A 27,912-nucleotide genomic window follows, 5' to 3' on the forward strand; every position below is an offset into this window, starting at 1 on the left:
AAAATACTGCTGCAAACCGCCGTTGTTTATTTTTGTTTTTATTAAAAGTGTACAGATAAAATCATCGTTGTGATATTTTTGTGTAATATTCTTTCATGTAGTATGACACTTTTAAAAAGTTAACGCAAAGTGAATAATAGAAGTTATTTATTCAAAGTGTAATGTGTGTATGTAGTATGTACGAAACTAACAAAATTTCAGCGGAAACTACATTAGTGGTAGACCAATAATGGTGCTAGAAGAATCTAATATTTCTAATGGATGCATTTCTAAACAAAATAAGAAAAATGAAGATGTTATTGATGTTGCACCTGCAGATCTTCATGTCTCATTATTTGATATTGCCATGCTTATGGGATCGGTAATTACATACATTATTGATATTGGATTCGATGCATATCTCTGCTACTTCTATTATTCTATTAATCAGAGTTTATACCTTGCTTTAACAGTGACATTTACAATATTTCCAGCGCTTGTGATGAGTGGATTTAGTTTATCATGGTAAATAAAACATTGAGTAATTTTGTAACATGCCATAGTTCCTAGTAAGCATACATAAACAAAAATTGACAAAAATAGTAAATATAATAATAGCACTTCAGACACATTATGCTAATTCAAGTTTCTAGTAGTTTAAGAATTTTCGGGGTATGTTTAGTACAAGGGGTCCAGAAGCACGTAAAAAACACAAAATTTACAGGAGAAATGAGTGATGCAAGTACTTAGACGTAACATAACATAACCAAATCTATGGTAACCTAACATAAACTAACGTAAGCTAACCTGAACTAACCTAAACTAACGTAATATTAGTAGAAATAAGAGAAATTCTAACATATTTGGAAAATTATGCGGGACTCCTACATTAGTATAACATAAACTAAACTAACCTAACGTAACCTAAAGTAGCCTAATCTAACTTAAACTAACCAACCCTACCCTAAACTAACCGAATGTGAACAGAAATTACCAAACTTATAACATTTTTTAGAGAAAAGAGCTGGACCCCTTCTGTTAAACATAGGCCGAATTTTCCTGCCATGTCTTATTATGTTTCGAAAGTAATGTATGTACAGGTCAAGTTTAGGTACATGACTCGAAATAGGGCTAATTGTTGAAGAATTATAATTCTTTCATTAATTTCCTTCTTATTGTCCTCCAAAAGAGTCATGCTGGTTAACTTTTGGCATACCACTCGAAATAATTGTTGAAAAATTTTCTAAATGATTTGCGCTAGGCGACATGAAAGTGTAGTATCACTTTGATAAATGAAATTCAAGGAAGCCATCAGAAGTAATTATCGAAAAATTACAATTCTTTTACGATTTATAAATACGACATCCAAATGTATGACATAAAAACTAGTGCGTAAAACAAATCAACATGTGCTAAGTTGCTACTAAAAAGCGCGAATGGTATGTAACCGAATCAGGGCAGGGCAAAGCTGGGGGCCCAAAGAAGCTAGGGAATGATTAAGCGAGGGTAATGAGGACGTCAGCATCCTGGCTACTTGTCCAGCAAGGTATTGAATTTTACCTGTGCATCTTCCAAAACGTGTGGGGCCGGGTGGCTCAGTGGTAGAGCGTTCACCTCTGGTGCATGGGGTCCTGGGTTCAAACACTGCTCCCGCAAAGTGGATTTTGTGGTGGACAAACACCGTGTGCGTGAGTTTTCTCGGGGTTCTCCCGTTTCCTCCCACTTTCTTCATTCCACCATTTCATTCATTTCTCGTAATCACCGTCTCCTTTAGCCTAACCGGCATTATCGTGGGACGTAAAACTCAAAGATTTCATTACATTTTCTTTCAAAATGTGATGTGGCGAAAGTAAACCAGCACAACATACTCTGGGCGACATAATAATACTCCACCTTAGCGTAGATAAAGTTCAACAGGTCCATTAGAAGTAATTATTGGTACAGTACTTTCAGTTTCAAGATTTGTGTATAAACACAGTAGCATTCATATTATTAAAAAAAAAAACTACAGAACAAAACACAATCTGTGCTAGATGGCCAGTAAAAGCACGAATTCAATTTAAACAAGTCAGGGCTGGGCGACACTAGTGGATCCTGCGCAAGGTTTCGCCCACACTCAGCATTGAAAGACATGTTTATAAGGAATAAATTTCTGCAGGTGTAGAATCAAATAGAAAGCAATGCAACTGAATTTTATGTTTATAAGTTTAGGGTTACTAATGTAAAATCGTTACATGTACTATACAATAGTTATAAGTGAATACATATGAAAGAGGATTGTATTAGATATTATTTCTAACGCCGTAGTATTTCTGCACAGTATACAAAATTTGTATTTTTATTTTACAAGTGTTACTAGTGCTAAACTATTGTAAGTGTTACAGGAACTCGTATCACTGCGAAAACCAACATTTCTTCAGTACTCTTGCTTACGGGCATTCTCACCATGACTGACGCGCCCTCTCCCTACAGACGCACTACCGCGCTTCTGCATGGGCACACTAGCTTCACCCTGCCTGAATCATTTACCTGATATAAATACTTTTTTGCTTTTTGTATAAACTTTGTGCTTTTAGTGGCCACCTATCAGATTTGTTTGTGTATTTTAGCTGTAGTTCTTATGACATATGTCCGAATGCTGTATTTATATACAAATCGTGAAAAAAGTGTAAGTTTTCAAAAATACTTCAGATGGCTTTCGTGAGTTTCATCTATCCTAAGTTGAATATTATGCTGCTTATCGTAAATCTTTTGGAGAACAATAAGAAGGAAATTAGTGAAAGAATTATAATTTTTCAACCATTATTTCGAATGATGTGCCTAAACTTGACTTGCGCATTATTTACTACTCAATTTTGCTGCCTGGAGAAATTTGTTCCTTATAAACATGCTTCCAATGCAGTGTATTGAATTTTACGTGTAAATTGTGCAAAATGTTGTGTACCTAAACTTGACCAGCAACGTTAGTATGAGAATTTCTTACGTGTTGTTTTACAGTAGGAAATCGCATATCAGCTCATCTCGTAAGTAATGACATTTTATTATGGCTGTTGCAATGGCGCCATTCGACGAGCAAATAGTGAAGTACACGGCACGTGCAATAACTGTGTCGTATAATTCACTTCATTGTGCAGCAGTGTGCAGGAGAACGGTCTGTTGTGCAGTTTTTGAATTATAGCCTGTCTTTGGTCATGATAGTGTCGGAGGACTTCATATACCATGCTTTATGAATTTCACTAGGGACATTCAGCCAGGGCGACGACACAAAACGTCAATGCCGTAGATTGTCAGGGTGCTGTGATTATGCGGAAGTGCCAGAGGTTACGGTCTGGAAACATCACTCTCAGCAATAAGCCACGAGAAGAGAGGCATGTGCAACTGCATAACGATGCCTTGCGAGCACCAGTCGAGGCAAATCTACTGTAACCTGTTGAAGAACTGGCCAGCGAACTCCACATCACCCATTCGACCGTTTGTCGTCATCTGTAGGACCCTGGGTATGGATTGAAACTTGGTAAAAGGTATCTCATGCGGTAATGACTGAACAAAGCAGTAGCGAGCGGACATCTGCAATTGTATGCTTACTCGTCACATACAGGAGCCATTTCTGAATAGAGCGGTGAGAGGGGATAAAAAATAGGTTTTCTACCATAACATTACACTAAAAACGTCACACAACCTATTACAATAGCGTATATCATTGATGAGCTCCCCTAGTGGCTTGAAATCGTAGAGAAATAGTCGTCCGTCGTTTAAAAAAAATGCCAGCTGACACCTGGGATTTGAACGAACTTCTTGAAGCGTGATGGCGACTAATGTTTTCACTGCATACTGGCAGGTTTGGAATTCGGTTCATAGTGGTGACACCATAATTCATCTCCTTGCACAATCTGCAGTCGCCTCTCTCTGGAATAACGCATCAAATGTTGGACAGATGTGCCCATACGCTCTTGTTTCTGTGTCTCCGTTAACAACCTCGCCATAGCTGTTACCAAGTCCGTACTGAGAAAAGAGGAGGGAACCTTCTCAGTATTTGCTGTACATACTCATTGTGGTGCTCTGGTTGTTCTAGAGAGGGAGATTGAAACTCGGGAAGTACATGCAAACACGTTACTCTCGTTATATCGTCTTAAAGACTGTTTTGATGCTGTCCGATTTATGGACTGTGTTAATTAGTCAAATAACAACCTACGGGGAATGAAGCAGGGTTGGCAAAAACCATGGTTTTTATTTAAAAAACCAAAAAAACCGGTTTTTTTGGTTTAAACCAGGTTTATTTGGTTTAAATAATTTGCTCTATATATTCATATCATATATGGACAGAAATAAGTTTGTTTCGCCTTGATGTTATTATGCAACAGCCGGGTTATGCTGGAAGGGGTCACATAAGCTTAAAGTGGAATAAAAATTGCTTCTCGAGTTACATCCGAGATAAATTGTCCTCCATTTGAACTCGGAACCAGGACTAATTAGCCACAAATGCGATACGTGTGCCGACTCACTCACGAAGGAATCCTGATAAAAATACGTTGTACAGATCTTTACATGCTTCTTAATGTAACTGTCAAGAGTCATTTCAGAAGGACAAAAAGATAAACAGTTGCATAAGAGAAACCATTATACAGAATTACATATGGACAATTTCAAAGTACTACGGAGTACAGAAGAACTAATTTAGTTCAAGTTAGTTAACAACGACTTTTATTGGTCCAAATTAAAGAAATGCAACGACTTAATTTACATATCAGTAAGAAAAGTGAATAAATATACGAAATATTTGAGTCCACTTTGGCTCAGACTCATTTATACATAAATAGATACCAAAGATACTTGTCATTTCACTAAATGCCTCTCGTGGGGTCTGTATGAAACCCCTCCACACACAAAAAAAAGTACGGCATTTCGATGTATTTTATCAATAGTAAACATTGAAACGAAACAATATTTAGAATTTTTCTTTGATTGCAATTACATAACAACAACAACTACAAAAAATCACAAAACAAAAATTTATAAACTTATATAAAAAAATTTGCTTTTGTAGTATAATCTTTTTGAGTAATGAATGGGGAATTTAGGTCTGAATATAATACGAATAATATACGGGAGTGAAACGTGATAACCCACAAATGTGTGTTCATCAAGATTTTACAAACACTTACACTTTTACGAACATTTTTCGTTTTTTGGTTTAAACCATGGTTTAAACCACCTTGGTTTAAACCAGCCAACCCTGGAATGAAGGCTTCGGCCAGATCTCCAAATTTCGACTAACGCGTGAAATTGGATCTGGAAGGGTACGTGCGACCTCGTCACGGCCTCATCGTGGTAGGTAGTGTAAACTGCCGTCCCTACCAGTGGAGGTGAGAGCTCACACTCTACTTTCGAAATCAGTAACTACGTAGATCGTTCCTTTTGGTCCGGGGGACGTGGTACTCCAACACGCATGAAAGAGGGATAGTGGTGTGCCTAGTCGGATGTTGAATGATGTAATACAGCCCTCAGTGAGCATTTCCGAATTGGGATACTCTTGGATCTGAAATGAAATACTCGTGTCATAGTGCACTCTCGTGCCTCAAGAGCAGTGAGGTAGCGGAAACAGTCACAGTTTTTTCAGTGTTTGCTGGGTGAAGGAGAGCTGCCGCTTCCAAATGGCCATTGCCTTTAAAAGGAGACAATCTACATCAGCCATTAAGTCTGGTAATGTACGATATATCTCTACCGTAAATAGGGGAATTTTCCTATTGCTTGAACGACTTTACTGAGAGACAGTGTGGTGGTCCCTCCCAAATGATGACCCACACGTATGATTGGGATCGGAAGGTAGCATAACCACAATGTGTGGGGAACACGGCACAGTCCTAAACGGCATAAGACCAAAAAATCATTTCGCAGCACAAGTCCTAAACGGTAAAAGACCTGAAAATCATTTCGCGGCATGAAACCGAAACGGCACTAGACCTAAAAATCTCTTGTGGCGCTGCCATCGCGTCCGTGCCAAGAATACTGTCAGTCTGTTAGTGAAAATTTTAGATGTACTGTTTCATATTTCAAAACCAGATTCTAACTAGTTCTTACAAGTAATTTCTATAAATATATATTCTATCATTCTAAAATAAATAAATAAAGCGTATTGTCCTTTCTTGCTACTTGCATGGTAGCATATATATGGTGTCAAATTTTAACTGCCTATCAAATGTGATTCCTAGATCTTTCATAATGTTATTATTATTATTATTATTATTATTTCCGCACCATTTACCTCGTATAAGTAACACAATATTGTGTTTATACGGCATAAATTTTACTTTCTTTGTGCTGATTTGAGGTATATTATGTTTACACATATATTTATTGTATTTAAGTCTTTTTGTAGCAAATAGTTGTCATACTCGTTATTAACTACTACTTACTCGTTACCATTATTAACAATAGTTTTAGTATAACTAACATAGCTGTTACCGTTGAAATTAACTAATTATTATTATTTTATTTCAGATATGCTACATTTTTGAGACCTGAGCCTTGATTGTACGTGAAGTTAAAATCAAACGTTAAGTCACGGATGGCAAATGATGACTTAACACCCAAAATAAACTCCTGGCTCCCCAAATGGGGTGTTAGTCTGTTTTGTGTGTATTAAACGTGTTTAATAATTACAGCAAATTAAGAATGTTTATAATAGAATGTGAAAAAAGAACACTTTTTAAAAACTAAACTACGTCAACATGTTAAAATAATTAAAAGAACCTAATTAATCATCCACTTTGTACTCTCATTTGCTTAACTGGATGAACCGAAACCTGAAGGAAAAGTTTCCTGTCCAAATCTCATAAGCACTGGGAAATTTTAATATAGAAGTTGACCCTCCTTGCCCCTTAGAAGTATAATTTTCAAGACGCTGAAACACATATTTTATTACTTTTACTTAAAAGTTCAAATACCGAGTTTCACGCATCCAGCTTAAGCAAATCCTTTCTTACTTTATAAATATTTTCTGAAGAAGTACTAGGGGATTCGAACATTGAAAGTGTCTCCTTCGTTCTTTCCCTTTATGTGTTGATTTATTTTATTTTGTTATTTATTTATTTATTTTTTCAGTGGAAAGTTTATATGCCAAGTTTCATTTTACTAGCTTCAGAGATTGGGAGATACACTACGCTTTAAAAAAAAAATCTTACCCCACCCTTTTTACGATACGTATTTCAAAAATTCTTTCTTATATCCTGCTTTTGTAAGAAAATGATTTTTTAAAATTAAATTTAACGACTTGTAGTAGTATGCCCAGAAAATCACTCATTTTTACTCTTTTGTGTAAGAGTACAGAAGATAAAAAACATATTCAAACAAATTAACTTCCATGAACAGTTTCCGATTTTTTATGGCTAACTTATTCGTAAATTTCCCACAAGCTGTGGGTTTAAATTCACGCATTGTCAAGACTCAGGTTTCAAAAAGGTTCCAAACTGGAAATATAATAATATATGTATTTATGCACGTGTGTAATATGTATATAGTTTTTGTCTTATTGAATCTTTCGTAACCTGGAAATAAGCTTTTGGTTTGTTTTTAATATGTAAAAAGCCTGCTCCCCTAGAAAAGTTTGCAAGCTACAGCCCTAAATGACTATGTATTGGTTTCTGCAAACGTATTGTGTTGCATATTACATTAGTGATTTAGCGTTATTTGTTGATTTTTTTCTTGCTTGTACTATCAACTCTATCAAAACACATTGTAAAATATAGTAGCTGTATTGCATAATAAATGTTCTTTGTTCAATTTTAAATTTACTGCGTTCTTAATGAATCCAGTTGGTATTTAATGTTCACTCGTGAAATATCTAGTGAGCTTTTGTCCTAATTAAGTAAACGTTGCTGAGCTTTTGTCCTACCTTTGGAGTTAGAGTGGGCTTTTGTCCAACTCTTAATGAAATACACTCCACATAGTATGTATTGCAATTCTGAAGGTTTGCTTGTTTTCAGAAAAGTCGGGTTAAATATGCTTTTTAAACATTAAGATCTAAACGGCAAAAGACCTAAAATTTAGGTCTAGTGCCTATATTTTTAGGTCTTGTGTCGTTTAGGACTTATGAGTGTTACCCTGTGTGTGGTACCTGAGTACGTAAAAATCAGTTACTTCCGTATTGCTTGGATGATCTGCCAGGGGAAGTTCCCCCTACAGGGTTTGTATGATAAGTAATGAGACCAGGTCTGGAAACATTGTTTTATTGATCTGATCTGTACAGGGACTTAAAAGCTTTCGAAGTACTCTCCTCTTGCGTCGATGCACTTCTGCAATCGATGTTTCCACGCTGCAAACGCCCCCTGGAAGTCAGCAGCCGGCATGTCCCTTAGAAATGTGGTCACGGCTGCTTGGATGGCTGTGACGTCTGCAAAACGGGTTCCTTTCAAGCGTGGCTTCAGCTTCGGGAAGAGGAAGAAGTCGGCCGGGCTCACATCTGGGCTGTAGGGTGGTTGTGGAAGGACTTCCACCCCAATCCGGGTCAAAAAGGAGGTCACTAAGAAGGCGGTGTGGGCAGGGGCATTGTCGTGATGCAACTTCCACCGGCTAGCGATCGCCGGTCTTTTCCGCTTGACGCTCCTGTGCAGTCTCTCAAGGACTTGTTTGTAGAAGGCGGCGTTGACGGCTTGTCCTTGGGGTACAAACTCCTTGTGGACCACCCCCACATTGTCAAAAAAACAATCAACATTGTTTTCACCTTTGACTTCGACATTCTGGCCTTCTTGGGGCGCGGGGACGCAGGAGTGTGCCACTCCGCGCTTTGACGTTTCGTTTCAGGGTCGTACTGGAACACCCACGACTCGTCACCTGTTATGACGTCATCTTCAAAGTTAGGGTCACTGTTCATGAGGTTCAACAGTTCCTGACAACAATCAACACGTCGTTGCTTTTGTTCGTCAGTCAACACTCGCGGCACCAGTTTCGCACAGATTTTTCTCATTCCCAATTGTTCCGTCACAATCTTGTGCACTGTTGTGTGGTTCATATCGAGTTCATCAGCAATCAATCTCAACGATAATCGACGGTCTGAGTTCAGGAGATCCCTCACTTTTGCCACAGTTTCGTCCGTAGTCACTGTTGTCGGGCGTCCAGCCCTCTCCAGATCCTCAACGCTTTCCCGGCCGTTCCGGAACGCACTGTGCCAACGAAACACCTGGGCTTTGGATAGGGCTTCCTCTTTGTAGGCCTCCGTGATGAGAGAAAGCGTCTGAGTAGCCGTTTTCCCCAGGCGAACGCAAAATTTGATCGCATAACGCTGTTCGATGGAACCCTCCATGTTTGTTGATTTTCCGCCGTGACAAGAATGTTCACAAGGGCTTTGTCCAAGGCTTGTCCGCGCTCCACTAAGGCTCGGAGCCAACTGACGCGCGGTGCGTTGCTTTGCTCGGACCCCCCCCCCCCCTACATCCTCCATCACCGACAAACCCGCTCCAGCGACACGCGCGCCGCGGCGCGGCGAGTCTCATTACTTATCATACAGACCTTGTACTTCCGAATGTACTTGTCTGTTCGCAGACTTCTACATCAGTCATTGGCTCCGGTAATGTACGGTACCTCTACCGTAATTAGAGGAAATCTCGAATTGCTTGGATGATTCTACCGAGGGGGATTTCAGTCTATTTCTTGGAGGGGGACCGAACGGCGACTGGGAAAAGATGCCGATCCCAAGTTTCTTGGTAAAGGTTTTCGATCCCAGAGGAAGTCTTTCCGAGATAAGGTGCTGGCATCGAAATGAGATAAGGTTCGCTGGATCTAACACGTACCATTGGATCCTAGATGAGTAGATCACGGGAGTATCTCAGTGTGTTCGTTGTATCTTTATGGAAGGCCTTTGCCATTAAACGGTAGAGATAGTCAGGACCGGGAATGATCAAGCCCTCTCGGGCTTCCATATTGAGTTGGACTTCGCCAGCTGTAGTCAAATCGTGGGATGAGGTTGCAAGTGCTCGCACTGCCGGGAGGTGAGCTTCCCTTATAACGTTCGGGCTCCATACCTGCAGAATATGGAAGGACCTGACTCGCTCGCAGAGCCGAGTCGACCAGTAGGATATCCTGGTACATGCACTCAGGACTTCAGTCTGGCCGTGCAGTGGACGTATCCCAGACCTTGGGAAACTGGGGTTACACGCCAAGGTCGAGGGACACACTTTGAAGGTGCACTTTGTGCACGGGGACAATCGGAATCCAAATATAGCGAAAACACAGGCTAGATTCCCAGACAGAAAATGCAGGTGGTTTACAGGCGCCTGTGAAACATGCATAAACAGGCATATTTTTACAGGCGCCTGTACATGCGCCTGAAAATGGGACACTTTTAAATGCATGAAACAGGTATCGATTTTTTTCACGATCATTGCATATTCATTTCACGGAAACAGGTACTTTTCATATTGATAAGGTTGCAACCTTGCAACGTGAAAAATGCGTGTAAACAACATGTAGAGAGTGGAAAGACATGTACGTAACCGGCATATTTCATGTAGTTGACATATACGTTACCTCATGAGGATCTGACGACAACTGCTGTTCATTTGATAAAAATGTAATTGATATGTTAAATACATGTGAAATACAAGTGTTAGCAAATTAGTGGGCGTGTTAGCGGAATATCCATGTTAAGTATATCGCATTAAGTACTATACATGTGTCAGGACCTTGCATATGTGCATGACAAACTGGAAACTTGGTGCCTGAATATTACATGTTTCCTACACCGGTAACGTTAATGATTCACTCCAATCAACCTTGTTCATTGCATGCACCTGTTTAACCCATTTATTGGCAATCATAATCATTGCATTTTCAGTTTACCTGCACATTGCCTGTACGTTACATATGGCGGGTTCACACTTCGCATATACACGGAGATAATACAGGCAATGTATTCAGTTGTAATCCCATGCACTATACTTGTGTCAGGACCTTGCATAGCGAATATCGAATTGGAGAATTGTGCCTAAATATTGTATGTCTCCGATGTCTATAATGTGAATGTATAACTCCAATCTACTTTGTTCACCACACGTATCTGTTTAATCCATTTATTGGCAATCATGATCATTGCATGTTCCCGTTCACCTGTACATTGCCTGTACGCGTGTTACCGTGCAAAATTTCCAACAGAATTTAATACTTTTTCGACTTGCATATCACCTGAAAGACAATGTGCCTGTAATATTTTCTTTATGTGTTTTCGCCGAAACAGGCGCCTGTATAATGCCTGTCAAAATCTGTACATTCCATGTACAAAACTTTGTATGTTTCCTCAAACATTTTCATAATAGCTGTCAATCTATAAAGTAGGCCGAACAGCCCAGTATATGATCATGATATACGAAATACGTGGTGGTAACCCACACCATCTCTAATATATCCGTTAGCAATTGTGGCATACACGTTGTTGTATTCCAGACCCATAGCTTTGTGGTGTTCCATAACTCATATTCAGTTTCGTGTCTATCACTCACTCACACCACTATTGTTGCGAACACACTCATCCACCAAAGTACGGTTTTGGTCTGTGGCTACAACATGCGCCTGGCCGGGACGAGGAAGGTCACTTGTTCGACCTGTGCAGAACATTCATACCTAATCCTCGACGATTATCTTCGATTGACATCCCTCTGCAGTCAAAAACTGAGTGATTCCTCACAGAACCGACTTGGATGGATTTGGGATGGTGAATGCCATTATTCAAACCTTATTCGTGCAGACAAGAAATATTTCACAATTATTACCATACTAATATCACAAGTATACATGCCACTACAATAATAATCTTACGTCATCGATTGTTCTAGCAGAGGTGCCGAACGTGTTTCATTTGATCACCCTTTATAGTATAACCGGGACTTTACTTTTCTTAAAATACTCATGAAAACCGCGAACTTCATCTCTTTTATTTAAGCGAAATTTTAGCGAATTCGAAAGTAAGCGCCAAAATCTAAACAAGTAAGAGAAATTAGATATTGCAAACTGTTTGATCATTGGCATACAAATGCTATTGTTCCAGTCTTCAACTCGATTTAAATTGAAAAATCATTTTATAAAAACAAAAATTTTAAATTGACTATAGATCTTTCTTTCTTCTTCTCTTTAACTTCAGGAAAATGCACAATAACATACCGCCAGATAAAGGAAATTTGAATTACTTGTCTTTTTTCGTTTGTATTATTGTTCTGCACAATTGCTGTAATGTTGAATGATAACTTGTTTTCTTTTAATTTTGCTGAATATTTACAATTTTTCTTCTGTTAATAGGTTTATTGCGGATCGAGATGAAGGGCTGGTTGTAGACACTACGAAATGGAAATGGAAGTTAAGATTGGCGCTTATGTGTCTTCTGTTGGCACCGATTTTGAGGTAAACAGCCTGAAGATTATCCGGGGTATCAGGTAATAGTTATACCCCACTGTTTAATTAGAGAAACTTAAGTTATATTCAAAGAGCGAAAAAATGCACAACTGGAAAATATCTTACGAGTTGAACTGAGTAACGTAGTAATTAACTCACCGGTACGTTAAGACTGAGAATCAGACTCGAAAAGGGGGGATATTGTTCCCTCTATTTATCGTATAAGTACCGTAGTTAAATATATTGTCATTTCAAGCCAAAGTTGCAAATTCCTTAAGGCTTTTCGTTAGATCACACCCATTAACTTGAAAACACAATTAAGAATGCCAAAAGTATAGAAAATGGGATATGTAGTATCCACAAACAGTTATTAAATTAATAATGACCGTTTCTAAAACTTTTTTTATGGACCGGATATTTGGACGCCCAGTATATGACGTCATAATTGGTGGGCATGCAAATGTATATAACATATCTTGTAAACAATTATTAGTCAATGTAATAGCATTTAGTAAATACTATATGGTTCACTTTCTAAATTTTTGATATTCTTCATTAAGTTATCTATGTATATAGAAATGAAAATGACCACGTTTGAGACTTAATAACTCTTGAACCACCCGACCGATCTCGATCAAATTTTCAGCATAGATGAGGTTCGGACCTGGGATAGTTTATATTATTTCTCTTTGATAGTGCTACTTAGGGGAGGGTGAGGATGAAAATATACAAAAATGATCTAAAATGACCTATATTATTGTCGAATCCATAGTTTTCAAGGTCGCTCAGATGAACAGTGACACTTCCGATGCCGCTTAAATCCAAATTCAGCTCACAATAGTAATATTTAATTTTTAAGACAAAAAACATCGTCAGAGAGCGCTTCATTAATAGTAAAAAGTGACTGAGTAACGGAACATATTACTAATTTTTCTTAATTTAACCCAGTGAAGCAGGTAATTGACACTAGCTCATTATGACAAAAAAAAAAAAAAAAAAGTCGGGGTGAAATTAGCGAAGAGCTTTGAGTGCACTAATATAACAGGGTGTCTATCGGTCACGAAATCAGAAAACGGTCATGAAAGTCACGAAATTTAGCTTTTAGGTCACAATTTTTTTTTTTTAACTGTAGAAATGTAAGTAGAGATTGGAAAATGTTGTTCTATAGAACGTCAAAATTCACCACCACAAATGTCTATAGTCGAGTTTAGACGCTACCAAATCGCAAGCAAAGTACGTGTCTATCGCATGGATGAAAAGTCGATCTAATTCGCACCCAAATTCGCTCTTGAAAATGTTAGGAAATTTTATGATTTGGTAAAGAAAAGGTCACGAAAAAGCCACAAAATTTCATTTTGGAATTTTAGTAGACACCCTGTATAAGATATAAGGAATCTGTCCCACTTTGGTCACGGTTAGTTCCATTGGAAACATGTCAGTATATATAAAATATATATGTGCCGTTTTACAGTTCCTGTTACAACGTTTGGAAGATGGCTCTACACACAAAAGCAAGGCAAAAAGTCTTTGTCAAAAAAAAAAAAAAAAAAAAAAGACTTCATTTCCTAGTTAAGAGGTTTGCTTGTATGTGGGAGTGTGATCTTTGTAGCAACATATCACAAAAGCTGTTCTTGGCCTGACGAGAAGTTTGGAGAAAGTCATACACAGATCAATCATTAATGTTCATTCACCTCTATGTTCCGTGAAGTCAGATTATGTGCATGAACTTATGTAATATTTCGAAAACTACTGTGTTTTTCTTCTTCTGACAAGGAAGGGTAATGACGGAATGAAAAATAAAGGGAATGTTTTCGTATTTAATAATAATAAACTAGGGTATAAAAACAACGAACTTGGTAATAAAAATAAAGCAACGATTCTGTAAAATATAGTGTTGTAAACTGTAAAAAAAGATGAGTTATTTACGGATACCTAAAAAAGAGAAAGTGATGGTGGTTAATATGCTAGTAAATACGAATTAAAACTTTGAAGTGAATTTTATAGATCTGGTTACGTTCAAATTCTCTTTACCGGTTCGCTATAATCGATGGGGTGTACAAGGGCACTTGTCAATAATATGCTAAATTGTATATAGGTCAAACCAAAAGGAACATTTGTAATAGAATAGCTAAACATGTCCGTGCTATCAGGCTTCTTAACCCTGAACAATTATCTGAACTGTGATTACACCTTACGAAAAACAAATATAATATTGCTAATGTGCACTTATTGATAAAAAGCAAAAACTAAGGATTCCTTTTATATTCACAAATTAAACCCTGCACTCAATTTAGGCAAAGGTAAAATTTACCACGTATGCAACGAGCTCGTTTTAGTACATACTGCTGCCATTTGGAAAGAAAGAGCAACAACAGATGGTTCAAATCACAAATCAATGATGGTTCATTTGCGATATTATTCTGTGACATAAAATGTGTAGTTGCTTCGGATTACCTTTTTATCCCTTCACTTTTTAACATCTCTTTTTTTTCTTTCTTTTTCTTTTCTTTCTTTTTCTTTTCTTTCTTTCTTTTAAACCTCCTTTTAGATTTACATAACCTGATGAAGCATTGTCGTCTGTTTACTGATATTCCTTACATTCTTAAATAACAATAATGCCCAGTTTGGAGGTACTTTGAAGTTGAAAATATCGAATAATCTCCTGAGCGAAGATACAGCAATATGAAAAATTTCTTGCGCTGCGTTCTGATTTTTTACTTAGACACCACTGACTAAAGTGTTTTCAAAACTAGAAACAAATTGACGTTTGGAGAAGCACGTGGTATGCTGCTTCCACTTCGTGCGCATCGTGAGTTATCAGCTGGAACTGTCCTGTGAGTCTTAACGAAAAAGAAAATTTCTAAATATTGGTTTGTTTGGAATGGATGAAAGGATATGTTTGTCGTCCCAGTTTGTCCATGTTGGGAAGGATGTTTTTTTTTTTTTTTTTTTTTTTAAATCAATTCCTTGTACAAAGAAACGAAAGACGCTTCTTTCATTCTGAAAACACGAGTTTACTATTTAGCGGCAACATTGGAATGTTGAGGTATGTTGCCAAGGAAATCCTCTACCCACTGTTGCTAAAATGGCCTTTATGATTCGCAGTGACCGCAATAACTATGTGACGTAGATTCCCGTCTTCAGAACAAATCTCCACGTGTTTTTGAGTTGTCAATTTGTTTCTAGTTTTGAAAGCACTTTAGTTCATGTATGTTTCCTCTAAAAAATTTCACACCACATCTTGTAAAGCCAATAGTTTTTGTGTCATGTGATTTCAAAATTGATTTTTTTCCGTAAATGGGTCTTTAAATTGAATTTGAAGGTGCAAGAATTGTTTTGTTCTATGATAGAGCGAAGGTTCATAGTCACAACAGCGATATAATTTCTTTTCCTCGATAGTATGCCGTAATGTTTGCAGAAGATACGTATAATATACTCCTGTTATGGTAGACCTTTTCGTAAGTAGTCAGTTGATGTAGCATCTTTTTGAACCCAGAACACAAGACATAATTTTCTGAGTAACTGGTGCACTGTAGCCATTTTTTGGGAGGTTGGATATTGAACCATGTTATTCTTTAATTCTTTCATTTGAACACCAAATAGATATAAACTTCTTTCATTCATGGCCAATTCTGTTTAAAAGGTACTCCTCCTCTTTGTCGTACGGATTCATAAATGCTGTTTGCAGGTTCCATATGTAGCCGTGTATGGTAAGGTGTCAACAGCGTGAAAACCCACCTTGCTGTGGACAAGATGTCGTGCTGTATGTTGTTTCTTCCAATATTCATCTTCCTTTGCTCTATTTTTTTCACCAAACTTGGTTCTATAGCTGTAGATTGACTTTCTTCTCTTAGACTGTCCAGTATACTTGTGTTTGTTGAGAGCAAAATATTTAGCAATATAGGCAACAGATGCTTGGATATAGGTACTAGAGAAGCAGTCGAAGTGGTTTCAGCATTATTACTGGGTATTAGGTGAAATAATAAAAGACAGAAGTTTTAAATCGAGTGTTTAATTTGGCAATTTATGTTTGAGAAATAGAAACTTATTTGGTTACTACGTATAGTCTTTATACGAGACTACGTGTAGTCTTAAATATCTATAGTTGCTTGCATTCTTTAGATTTACTCCTAACCATGACTGATATTGTTTTATTAAATACCCATTGGTAAATTAAATTAAGAGTGCTGCCACGTTTGGATTCTCTTTTCCATCGTTTGACAGTATCATATGATGGAAATTCCTACCCATATACAAATGATAACTAATCATGAATTGCTTGTGCAGATTTCCCTTGAAACTACAAGGATTTGAACACAGCATGACAATTTTATCAGACACAATCTTTGCTCCTGCTCTCGTGGCTCTATCTGTGGATGATATGAATTGATATGATTTTATTGAGACTATTGTCTGAGTGATTGAATATGATACAAAATTAAAAATACTTATGGCTGCCATGTATGTTGAAAATTTGATATAGATCGGTTGGGTGGTTCAAGAGTTAAGTTCTATTTACTTTTATATATTGATATCCCCCTCTCCCCTAAGTTCTACCGTCAAAGTGAAAATATTAAAAAAAAAAAAAAAAAAAAAAAACCTTTCCAGGCTCGAACATCATCTATATTTAAAAATTTGATCGAGATCGGTCAGGTGGTTCAAGAGTTATTAAGTTTTATTTATTTTTATGTATATCTCCTCCTCCTACCCTAAGTTCTACCGTCAAAGGAATATGATAAAAACCACCCCAGGTCCGAACCTCATCTATGTTGATAATTTGATTAAGATCGGGTCGGTGGTTTAAGCGTGATGAAGTCATAAAAACAGTCACTTTTATTTTATTTTATTTATTTATTTATTTTTTTTTTTTACATATATGTCCCCCCTTCCCCTCCCCTACATTGCGTCGTCAAAGTAAAATGATGAAAATATCCCAGGTCCAAACCTTATCTATGTTGAAAGTTTGATCGAGATCTATCGGGTGGTTCAAGAGTTATTAACTCACGAACATGATCATTTTTATTTGTATATTTATTGATATTTGTATATCTCCCCCTCCTCCCCAAACCTCTAAGTAGTTCCGTCAAAATGAAATGGTAAAATCCATCCCAAGCACGAACGTCATCTATGTTGAAAATTTGATCGAGATTGGTCGTTTGGTTCAAGAGTTATTAAGTTTTATTTTTCTTTTTATAATTCCCCCTCCTCTAAGTTTTACCGTCAAAGTGAACAGCTAAAAACACTCCCATCAGGTCAGAACTGCATCTACGTCAAAAATTTGATCGAGATCGGTCGGATGGTTCGAGAGATTAAGAGTCACAAACATAGCCACTTTCAATTTGGATCTGAAGTTTTTTGTTCACAGTCACCGCTTTTGTTCATTCACAGCCACCGCTTTTGTTCACAGTCACCACTTTCATTGTTCTACCATAAGGCAAGAAAATTTTGGTGATTGGACATTATCAAAAGACATCGAAGAAATAAAAAAATAAAAGTTATTTTGGAGAAACGCATGAATTGAATAGTAACCTTATTATAAAGTTTCTAACTTAGATGTTAAAAAAAGAAAGAAAGAAAAGAAAAGAAAGAAACAAACAAACTATAGTCAATAAAATGTAAATTTTTGTTTAGTTAGTATTATTTATGTATTTATTTTTAAATTATGAGTTCTTAGTGTTTTGTGTCTTTTTTTCTTTTGCAGTTACATAGATTCGTTATATTACGCTTTGAAAGCTAGAAAAGCAGAAAAGGAGAAGAATAGGACGAAACAGGAGAAGTTTTACAAATTAATGTTGAAAGAAGATGCAGATGCAGCATTGTTACGAATTCTTGAATGTTTTCTTGAAGCATCTCCACAGATTATCCTTCAGGTGGCAGTTTTGATAATTGAATCTTCGATGCAGCGGAATTTCGAAAGTAAGTAAGAGTTTTCTTTAATAAACTGTAAATTATGTATGTTTCAACCTAAGAATTTACGACTTTCAGCGTAACAATTTAATTATTGAGGATATTTTAAAGCTCCATACAATACCTGACTAAATACATAAACACATAAATAAATGTAAGCTAATTTAATCGTATTGATATTTAACAACAGCATTCTTGAAATAGTAAATGTTAAAGCATAATCTTCCGCAGTATTATTTGTATACTCGTGAAGTTTATATATATATATATATATTATAACGACTCACCAAGGGTAGTCGTCAACCTGGTTCGATCGTTGATATATGAATTTCGAGTGGTAGTAATAGTTTGCATGTAAAAATATCTTTAATAATTATATATACTATTATTCTCACCTTTTCTATAATAATTTATAAAGTCGATGAACGGTACTAAATGGTTTAATAGTTGATACACTTTTATGTATTTTCATTTAAACTGTCATGCACACAGACATGATGATTAGGTATCCATAAACAACTACATAGCAACTAATTACATAACACTATCCCATAATATATATTTTTACATATATTAAAAACATTCTTCTTTTGTTATTATTAAATTAACATTCTATTAAGTATAGTGCACATGTATGAGCACTTTCTGCCCAAGGTACAGGTAATTAATAATCTATCCAAAGTATTTCGTTATATAAAATGTCGCCCGACAATTGGACTGAATATAAAAGTCATAAGAAAGTTTGACTTTTATCTTCAAGAACCACTGGTCCGTTTACAATAATGGTCTTACATTACTTATGCCCATCACATTTTAATCACACCTCGTATGTATTTTCATTTCATATATATATACATTTATAACAAATCTTTCATTTCATTAATACTTATTTTTGACAATAAAGTTTCAACACAAATTAATATAATGAAAACAATTTTTGTGTTTAATCAATCATGAATTAAATTATAATCCTTCACGTTAATAAGAAAGAATTAAAATCATTGAAAACTTATCGTTGGTTAATGAAAATCAAAGAAAATAAAATTGACTAAAAACCAAAAATTAAACATAACCTACGTTCGAATGACCAAAAGGAAGAAAATAAATCTATTTTTACATAAACAGAAGACACCCTTTTGTGATATATATATATATATTTTTTTTTTTTTTTAGTCTTCTTCATTCCTATTTATTTGAGCAAGAATGTCAGGCGCAACTAATTCTTTCACTAGATGCATCCATTTTTCTTTTGTATACTGAGTAGGTTTCCAAACCTTTAACTCATCTATATTACGAAGTCCAATTGACATACCCGTTTTAGCGTTCAACAATTCAAAAACTTTAGGATTTATTTCCTTAAAACATAAATAAGGACCTGAGAAAATGTCACAAAATTTATAAATCTTCTTTAACAACATATTACTTTGTGGATGTTGTTTAACAAAAACTAAGTCATTGACCTTGATCCGATATTTTCCTTCTTGCAAAGACTCTACTTGAGAATTACGTTTCAAAAATTTGTTATGTATTCGGATTTTTACCATATTCACTAAACTGGAAGAATCTATAATTGTTGAATCTTCTAACTTGACATCAAAATGTTGTTCCACAGGGAAAATCAAATCAGAACCATTATGTACATTAGCAGGAGACACGCCTAAAGTATCTGATATAGAATGATTCAAAAGGTACGTGATTTGATTGACATGCTTGATCCATTCGGCATGTTTGTCTTTACAAAAGGGTCGAAACAACATACCAAAATTACGATGTACATTTTCTACAACAGAGCTACTAGGATGGTACGGAGTTACAAAATGAATTTTAATGTTAGCCTTGTTCATGGCTTTGATGAACACATCACTTTTGAATTGTGAACCATTATCGCATAATATGTGTTCGATAGGGCCACAATGTGGAATATATACATTCAAGATTTTATTTATGATAGCAACGGAAGTTGCTCTGCGCAGAGGATAAGCTACTACATAACGTGAAAAGATATCCATGGTTGTTAGTAAATAAGTTTCTCCAGTAGCTGCTCTTGGTAAAGGTCCATATAAATCGATTGACAGAAACGAATGTGGTCTTTCAGGCGTTATTGAGAGCATTGGTTTTTGTACAGCCTGGTAATTATGTTTAATTCGCATGCACTCAATACAGTCCTTGATATAATTTTTGATTTGAGTTCTCATTCCCTTCCAATAAAAGGATTTATTAATCAAGGCACATACCTTTAAATAACCAAAATGACCAAAATCGTCATGATAGGCCTTTAATATGCGTGTTGTTAGCGTAGGTGGAATACAAATTTTGTTTCTAGATTTGAATTTAAAATCTTTAATAAGTAGAATTCCGTTGGTCAATTTAAATCTGGAATTCCAATGTTTGGGACAATTACATTCCTCACTGCATGAAGATAAATGTTCCATAATTTGTTTATATTCATGATAATTCATTTGATGTTCTCGTAGATCTTCTATTGAAATGGTAGCTATTTCATCCTGTAAGATCTTAAATTCGTTGATGGACAAGATATGTTGTTCTTCTCCAGGAAACAGACGTGATAAGGTATCTACGGGTCCATTATCTACCCCTTTAATGTGTCGTACTTCAAAATCATAAGCTTGAAGATCTAACGACCAGCGAAGTAGTCTGTTATTATATCTCTGTACGCTGTTAAGGTATCGCAATGAATTATGATCGGTAAGTACTATGAAATGACATCCGCTAAGATATGGAGCAAATTTTTGTATCGCAAAACGTACAGCCAAAAGTTCGATTTCTGTCGTGGTGTATCCTTTTTCAGCTTTCTTCAAAGTACGGCTAGCGCAATGAATGACAGCCGGTTCCTGAATAGTTGGATTAGGTTGCCAGAGTACTGCAGAAATTCCAAGTTGGGAACCGTCACACTGAACATAGAAAGGAACGTCATATCGGGGGTGATTCAAATGGATGTTTCGTTTTACGCACTCCTTTAACTTATTAAAACTGTGTTCTTGAATCGGACCCCATTGCCATGGTACTCCTTTCTTTATAATCATAAATAAAGGCTGGGCTATCTCGGCAAATCGCGGGATGGCTTTGCGAAACCAATTGAAGAGCCCTAATATTTGCCGTGTCTGTTTCACATTTAATGGAGCAGGCAGATCTTCTATGGCTTGTACTTTAGATTGACTGAATTGTAAACCTGAGGCATCAATTTGGTATCCAAGAAATTCTATGGAATTCTGCAGAAATTTTGATTTCTGTAGATTGATAGTAAGGCCCGAACTTTCCAATCTGTCTAAAACTATATCTAAGTACTTCAAATATTCATGTGGATTTTTTTCCCATTATTAAGATGTCATCAGCGTAAGTTATCACGTTGTTACGTAAGTCTTGACCCAAGACTTTATTCAAGCAGGATGCTAACGCCGCACTACCATTGATAAGCCCAAAGACTACACGGTTGTATTCGTATAAGTGACCTTCAAAACTAAATGCCGTGTACGGTTTCGAATCTTCATGTAATTCGACCTGATTATATGCCATTAGTAGGTCTAAATTTCCGAAGACAGCATTCCCTTGTAAAGAAGCTAGTATTTCTTCCACTGGAGGATACCTCACTTGTTCCAGATCAATGTGACAATTCGTGCGTCTCAAATCTAATACCACACGTAGAGAACCATTTTTCTTTGGAACAACATGTAATGGATTAAGATGCACGCTTCGTGAAGGCCTAATGATCCCATCTCTTAACATGTCTGTAATTTGCTGACGTACATTTTCCCTGTATCTATATGGAATTATATAAGGCTTGGTTACTATGGGTTTGTCTGTTTTAACTTTAAAAGAATAAACAAAATCCTTGCAACGCCCTGGACGTTCTGAAAATACATTTTTATGTTTATATAGGATATTCTTAAAGTCAGCTTTTACTGTATTATCTGTAAAATCAAGATTGCTTTCGAGTGATTTAACACGTTCAGAAAACAATACATCGTCATTTAAATCCACCAAATTTTGTGTGTCTTCCATTCGTTGATCATTTAATTTACCACTTTCTGCACTAACAGAAACATTATTCACTACATGAGAAATATTATTATATTGACAAGCAATATTATCTAATTTTGGAAGCAGTTTCTGAACGATTTCCTGAGGTATACCAGGTATAGTTAACGTTTGGTTTTTAAAATCAAGCATGACACGTAATTGAGATAGTAAATCTAAACCCATAATTAATTTCTCGTTAAGTTCCTTTATTACCAGAATAGGGATTGATATTTCAAAATCTTGAATAGTTATTGTCACGAGTAATTCCAACTACTCTCTTTTTATGTTTACCGGTAAAATCAACTATAATAAGGTTCTCAGCCTTTTGTAGCTTAGGATTCGAATAATTACTAGTAATTGCTTTCCACAACGAATACGATAATAGAGAGGCATTTGCTCCTGTATCAAGTAAAGCTTCAGTGCTCAACCCATTGACTTTGATAGGTATCTTAGCTGTACTATATGATTTTAAAAATACAAAATTTTCTTCAATATTAAAACCATCATTGACAGTATCATCTTCGAACCAACAACGATTTACAACAGGTATAAATTGGTACTGACATCTATTAATTGCCACTTCCGAATAATTATTTACAGAGACGTCATGTGAAAGATCATTTTCATCATTAACATGAACATGTAAATTGGAAGATAAATGTTCATAAGAATTATCGCTTAAATTTGTAGATAAATGTTCATGAGAATCTACAGCTGATATGGGTTTAACCCCTACCACATCAGCCGCAATTAGTTTAAATTCATACTCGTGTATGGTTCCAATAAAGTACATTGTACTGCACAATCGTGATTATGTTCCCCAATATGCTGTACATGTATTTCATCGTGATTCTGATCTTGATACGAAGTGCCATCTCTTGACCTCCAATTACGTCTATCCACGTAGTTTGATGTATTCCTGTAATTTCGCCCTATATTCTGATTGTTTTTATGTCTATTTTTAAACCTATTTTGATTATATGGTCTAACATAAGGATTGCTACGATTAATTAGGTTAGGCGTATTCCCTACGTAACTTTGCCTATTTTGCTCGTTTTGATTGCTAGAATTTACTCGGCTTAGGTTGTGTTCCGTATCGTTCACACTTCTGATATTTAGATTCCGAACAGGTACAAAATGATCTGAATTATTTTTACTTTTACCTACTCCTGCTTGTTGATTCATTGCATGGTATTGGGTTTCATAGCATTGGACAAGCATTAATAAATGGTTGAAACTCATACACTGTGTAGAGAACAAGATCTGTTGTAACTTAAATGGGAGCAAATTTCGAATCGATGCTATTATTCTAGATTCCGATTGCAAGGGATTAACGACTTTTAATTCGTTGTATGTATTTACAACAAACTCTACAACAGATTTGTGCAAACGAGGATTGAAATGTTGATTTCTAATGGTGGCATCTCGATTTGCAAGCAAAAAGTCATTTTCATAATTCGCAATTAACGCTGCTTTGAATTCATCATAAGTATTGATGTGATCACGTACGGCTTTAAACCATAAAGAACATGGTGGGAGTAATACATGAGGGATTAATTTCATATATTGTGATCTATCTATACACATTATATTGCATTCGTCCTGAAATTTTTCCAGGAAAGAAGTAGCGTTCTCATTACATTTACCACTGAATTTACTCATAGCCCGTATTTCACTCATCTTAACACTTAACTTTACCTTTCTTTTATCATTCCGTGTACTTATTGGGTGACAATTCCTATCCATGACGTAATGTGTCGTTGCACTATCCCTTTTCCGTCCATCTGTCCTCTTCGGATGAATTTCTTCCAAAATAATATCGTCATCAGACACAGGTGAAGGCGAAGTCATCTCTGGTGAGTGGGGAAAATCCAAGCGATCACTACCCATATTATTGTGGTATGTGTTGTTCTTAACCTGTAGCGTTCTAATTTCTTCCTGTAGAGTAGCTATCAATTGCGTATTTGCACGTATGTTGTTAGAATTATTGATGACCTGAATCTTTTGCTGTTGAACAGAAGATTCTATTACTTCTAAATCCTTTTTTACATCACTGATTTCTTGGCTCAGGTGGTTGTGATTATCCTGGCATTCCTCAGATATTCCTTTTAACTTTTCCTCGAACTGCGAGGTGATATCGTTCATCGTCTGGATAATTAATTGTTTCGTTTCATCTGACTTCTGTTCCATTCGTCTGCTTAATTCCTCGTATTGCTTGTTAGATTCTTCGGAGTTCTGCTCTATCGTCTGCTTCAATTCTTCGTATTGCTTATTGGATTCTTCGGACTTCTGCTCTATCGTCTGCTTCAATTCTTCGCATTGCTTGTTGGACTCTTCGGACTTCTGTTCTATCGTCTGCTTTAATTCGGTGGACATCTGAATCAATTGTCGCTGTAAGGCTAGCAAGATTCGGTCTTCTGATGTCATTCCTGGTGCTACACTATGTTCACCGTCGTCACTATTATTGGATTCTTTCTCAATTGCCTCACCGTTCATTTTTCTTATAATTATTCTACCACTTCTTAGTCTGGTGAAATTTGTATTCATTAACTTTATTACAAAAGTAAATTCACCCTTACTTTGCTTCAGGATATGAATTTACAGCAAGTCCCGGGTGAGGTAAACCAAAATTTTTAGCTAATCCCGGTGTGAAGGCACCAAAATTTTTATAACGACTCACCAAGGGTAGTCGTCAACCTGGTTCGATCGTTGATATATGAATTTCGAGTGGTAGTAATAGTTTGCATGTAAAAATATCTTTAATAATTATATATACTATTATTCTCACCTTTTCTATAATAATTTATAAAGTCGATGAACGGTACTAAATGGTTTATTAGTTGATACACTTTTATGTATTTTCATTTAAACTGTCATGCACACAGACATGATGATTAGGTATCCATAAACAACTACATAGCAACTAATTACATAACACTATCCCATAATATATATTTTTACATATATTAAAAACATTCTTCTTTTGTTATTATTAAATTAACATTCTATTAAGTATAGTGCACATGTATGAGCACTTTCTGCCCAAGGTACAGGTAATTAATAATCTATCCAAAGTATTTCGTTATAATATATATATATATATATATATATATATATATATATATATATATATAATGAAACTATTGTCTGGCACAATTACATAATATTAAATTTGACTAATTAAAACTTTCCATATCTACAGGCTACAAGACTTCAGTGTCAATTGTGACATCTTTTGTAAGTATGGGATGGACTTTAGCATCCTATCATCGAACTATTCGTTTTGCTCAAGATGACAAGGAAAATATAAGTCGAAAAGGAACCGTAGTACTCTTTTTATGGCATATGCTTATTTCAGGTACGTTTTTAGTTAAAATTCTTGGAACATTTTTTTTAAATATATATATATATATATATATATATATATATATATATAGAGAGAGAGAGAGAGAGAGAGAGAGAGAGAGAGAGAGAGGTATATAGGTAAACAAGATGAAACATTTCTAAATTGTGTAATCTGTAATCTAGTATTTGTTTTTGCGCATTCTTTCCATATCGGCAGAAGCCAGTGGAGCAAACTTTGAATTCACCCGGATTGCAGCTGTGTAAATATTATAATATGACAGAAATTAAGTATCTTTTCCCTATTACCAATTAATTTCTGTCATTACAATTTAACCCTTGTCTCACGAAAGTACGTTGTCTACTTTTCTTTGTCTAAGTTGTTGTTCCAATTTTTTTTCATTTTTTTAATGCGAGACGTCGTACTTTTAACTATACGTACAAAACAGTTCTGAAACTTATCTGGTCTAGCTGTTGAAGTTGATAGCCTTGATAATTGCATCTGCTTTGTTTGGATCCTAAAAAAGCATCAACGGTTTTATCTTGTTAAAATTCTTGCAAAGAAACAACACACTCACTACGAAGATTAAAAAGTTTGGAATAAACTTTTAAAAAGTTGCAGTAAAAAAGACAAAAAGAGAGAGAAGGGAATTAGAGGTAAATTAAGGAAATAAAGAAATATAGGCCCCCCTCAGAAAAAGGGGGAATGCGGGAAAATATAGAATCAACATTTGACACCTTGGGTACTTTTGGAAAACGTGTTTTTGCTCTTAAAGAAAAAGGTGCGCATATAAAGATCCTAACCCTAGTCACAAGTCATTTCTGTCAAAAACCATGGAAAGTATATTTACTGGTAAAGTGAATTCCATTTTGACCAGATTCTCTAAAAGAATGTACAATAATTTTGTTCATATTTTCCATGAATAAATATTTAAGTACTAAATCTACGATATTCTATGATCTACAAATTAGGATAATCCTAGAAAGGGTGGTTTTGATTTATTGATATAAGTTTTTTTGGGGGGGGGATTAATTGTCTCGGAAATATTTTAATTCCTGTTTCATAACTAAGAATTTCAGTATGACATGGTTCATAATTTAATCTAATGTGACCCGTTATAGTTCATTATGGGTGTAAGTAAATACTTTCCCTAAATATGGTAAATCCAGTATTAAATTAGTGTTCACATTATCACATGAACTTTATTTAATAGCTTTTAAAAGACAGGAGACAAAACTTGTGATATTGTGCTAATGTGTCTTTTCTGTGAAGTTTCCAGGATTCTTTCGATTTGCTGTTTAGCAACAGAATATCCTGTATGGGTCGTCGTGATTTGTGCTGTTCATTGGATAATAATGAGCACCTGGCTACTTATACAAAAGAATAATTTGTGCACCAATCATTTCGAAGAGTTCCTGTTCTGCATAATTTTTGGGATGGTGTATATTTTCACATTCATTGTAGTGAAAGAAGGGAGAACACGGTACAAGTATACTGCATATTATTTTCTGTGCTTCTTCGAGAATGTAGTAATGATATCGGTCTGGTATTCAGTTTCAGACTCGGGAAAATGGTATTATTATCCTGTTTATTTTGGTGTCATTTTTTCCTTTATCTTTGGTATAGTGAATATGATACTGTATTACAGGTATTTCCATCCTGTTGGAGGAAATATTTCTTTTGTTCGAAGACGAAGTGTGTATACACGAAGCACAAATACTGTACCTACATTACCTACGACGGTAGACAACGGTAATACTGAAAATGCCTCTGGCTTTATTTAACAATACCCAGTGTAAGTTTTGTCGTATAATAAGCTGTTTTATTTTATTTCACGTCCATTTTATCGTAATGGAAGCAAAAGAAAGTAATAAATCGAATTATAGTACTCAGACATAGATTTGTGTGTAGCCTTATTACTTTCTTGTATTCGGATTTATTCTGGAGTTGCCCAGTAACATTTCGTTGCAGATATTGTCATTCTTTTAACAGAAGAAAAATCATCAATTATTGTTTGCTTTTATTCTTCTACAATACAGAAAAAAAAACTGTTACTTCATAGTCATATTTTACCACATAATAGTACCTGAGTAAACATTTCCAATGTTAAATCTCTATTTCCATTATCAAATCTGTGCTTTACATTTTTCTGCCCTATGATCTGTCTCAGGGTTATTAAGTCACTTGTTCTTATTTAAGTACATTTGATAGTATATTATTTGTAACAGAGGAGATATGTTTATAACAAAGAATATTTTGTTATCAGTTAA

General features: G+C 35.7%; 1 protein-coding gene across 4 annotated transcripts; it reads left to right on the forward strand.

The window, feature by feature from the left end:
- LOC145674227 (XK-related protein 6-like) lies at positions 1 to 27,912 on the forward strand. Of its 4 annotated transcripts, none has more exons than XM_081744063.1 (5): positions 1 to 504; positions 12,262 to 12,363; positions 18,056 to 18,270; positions 25,502 to 25,657; positions 26,915 to 27,912. In XM_081744063.1, the coding sequence occupies exons 1-5, from the start codon at positions 230 to 232 to the stop codon at positions 27,424 to 27,426; spliced, it is 1,260 nt and encodes a 419-aa protein (XP_081600189.1). In that variant the 5' UTR covers positions 1 to 229; the 3' UTR covers positions 27,427 to 27,912. The 4 variants fall into 4 exon arrangements, with proteins under 4 accessions (XP_081600189.1, XP_081600199.1, XP_081600195.1 ...); XM_081744073.1 differs by having other exon boundaries at positions 26,922 to 27,078; XM_081744069.1 differs by having other exon boundaries at positions 231 to 361; positions 12,262 to 12,395.

This window comes from Thermobia domestica, chromosome 2 (assembly GCF_964235325.1).
Source record: "Thermobia domestica chromosome 2, izTheDome1.hap1.1, whole genome shotgun sequence".
NCBI lineage: Eukaryota > Metazoa > Arthropoda > Insecta > Zygentoma > Lepismatidae > Thermobia > Thermobia domestica.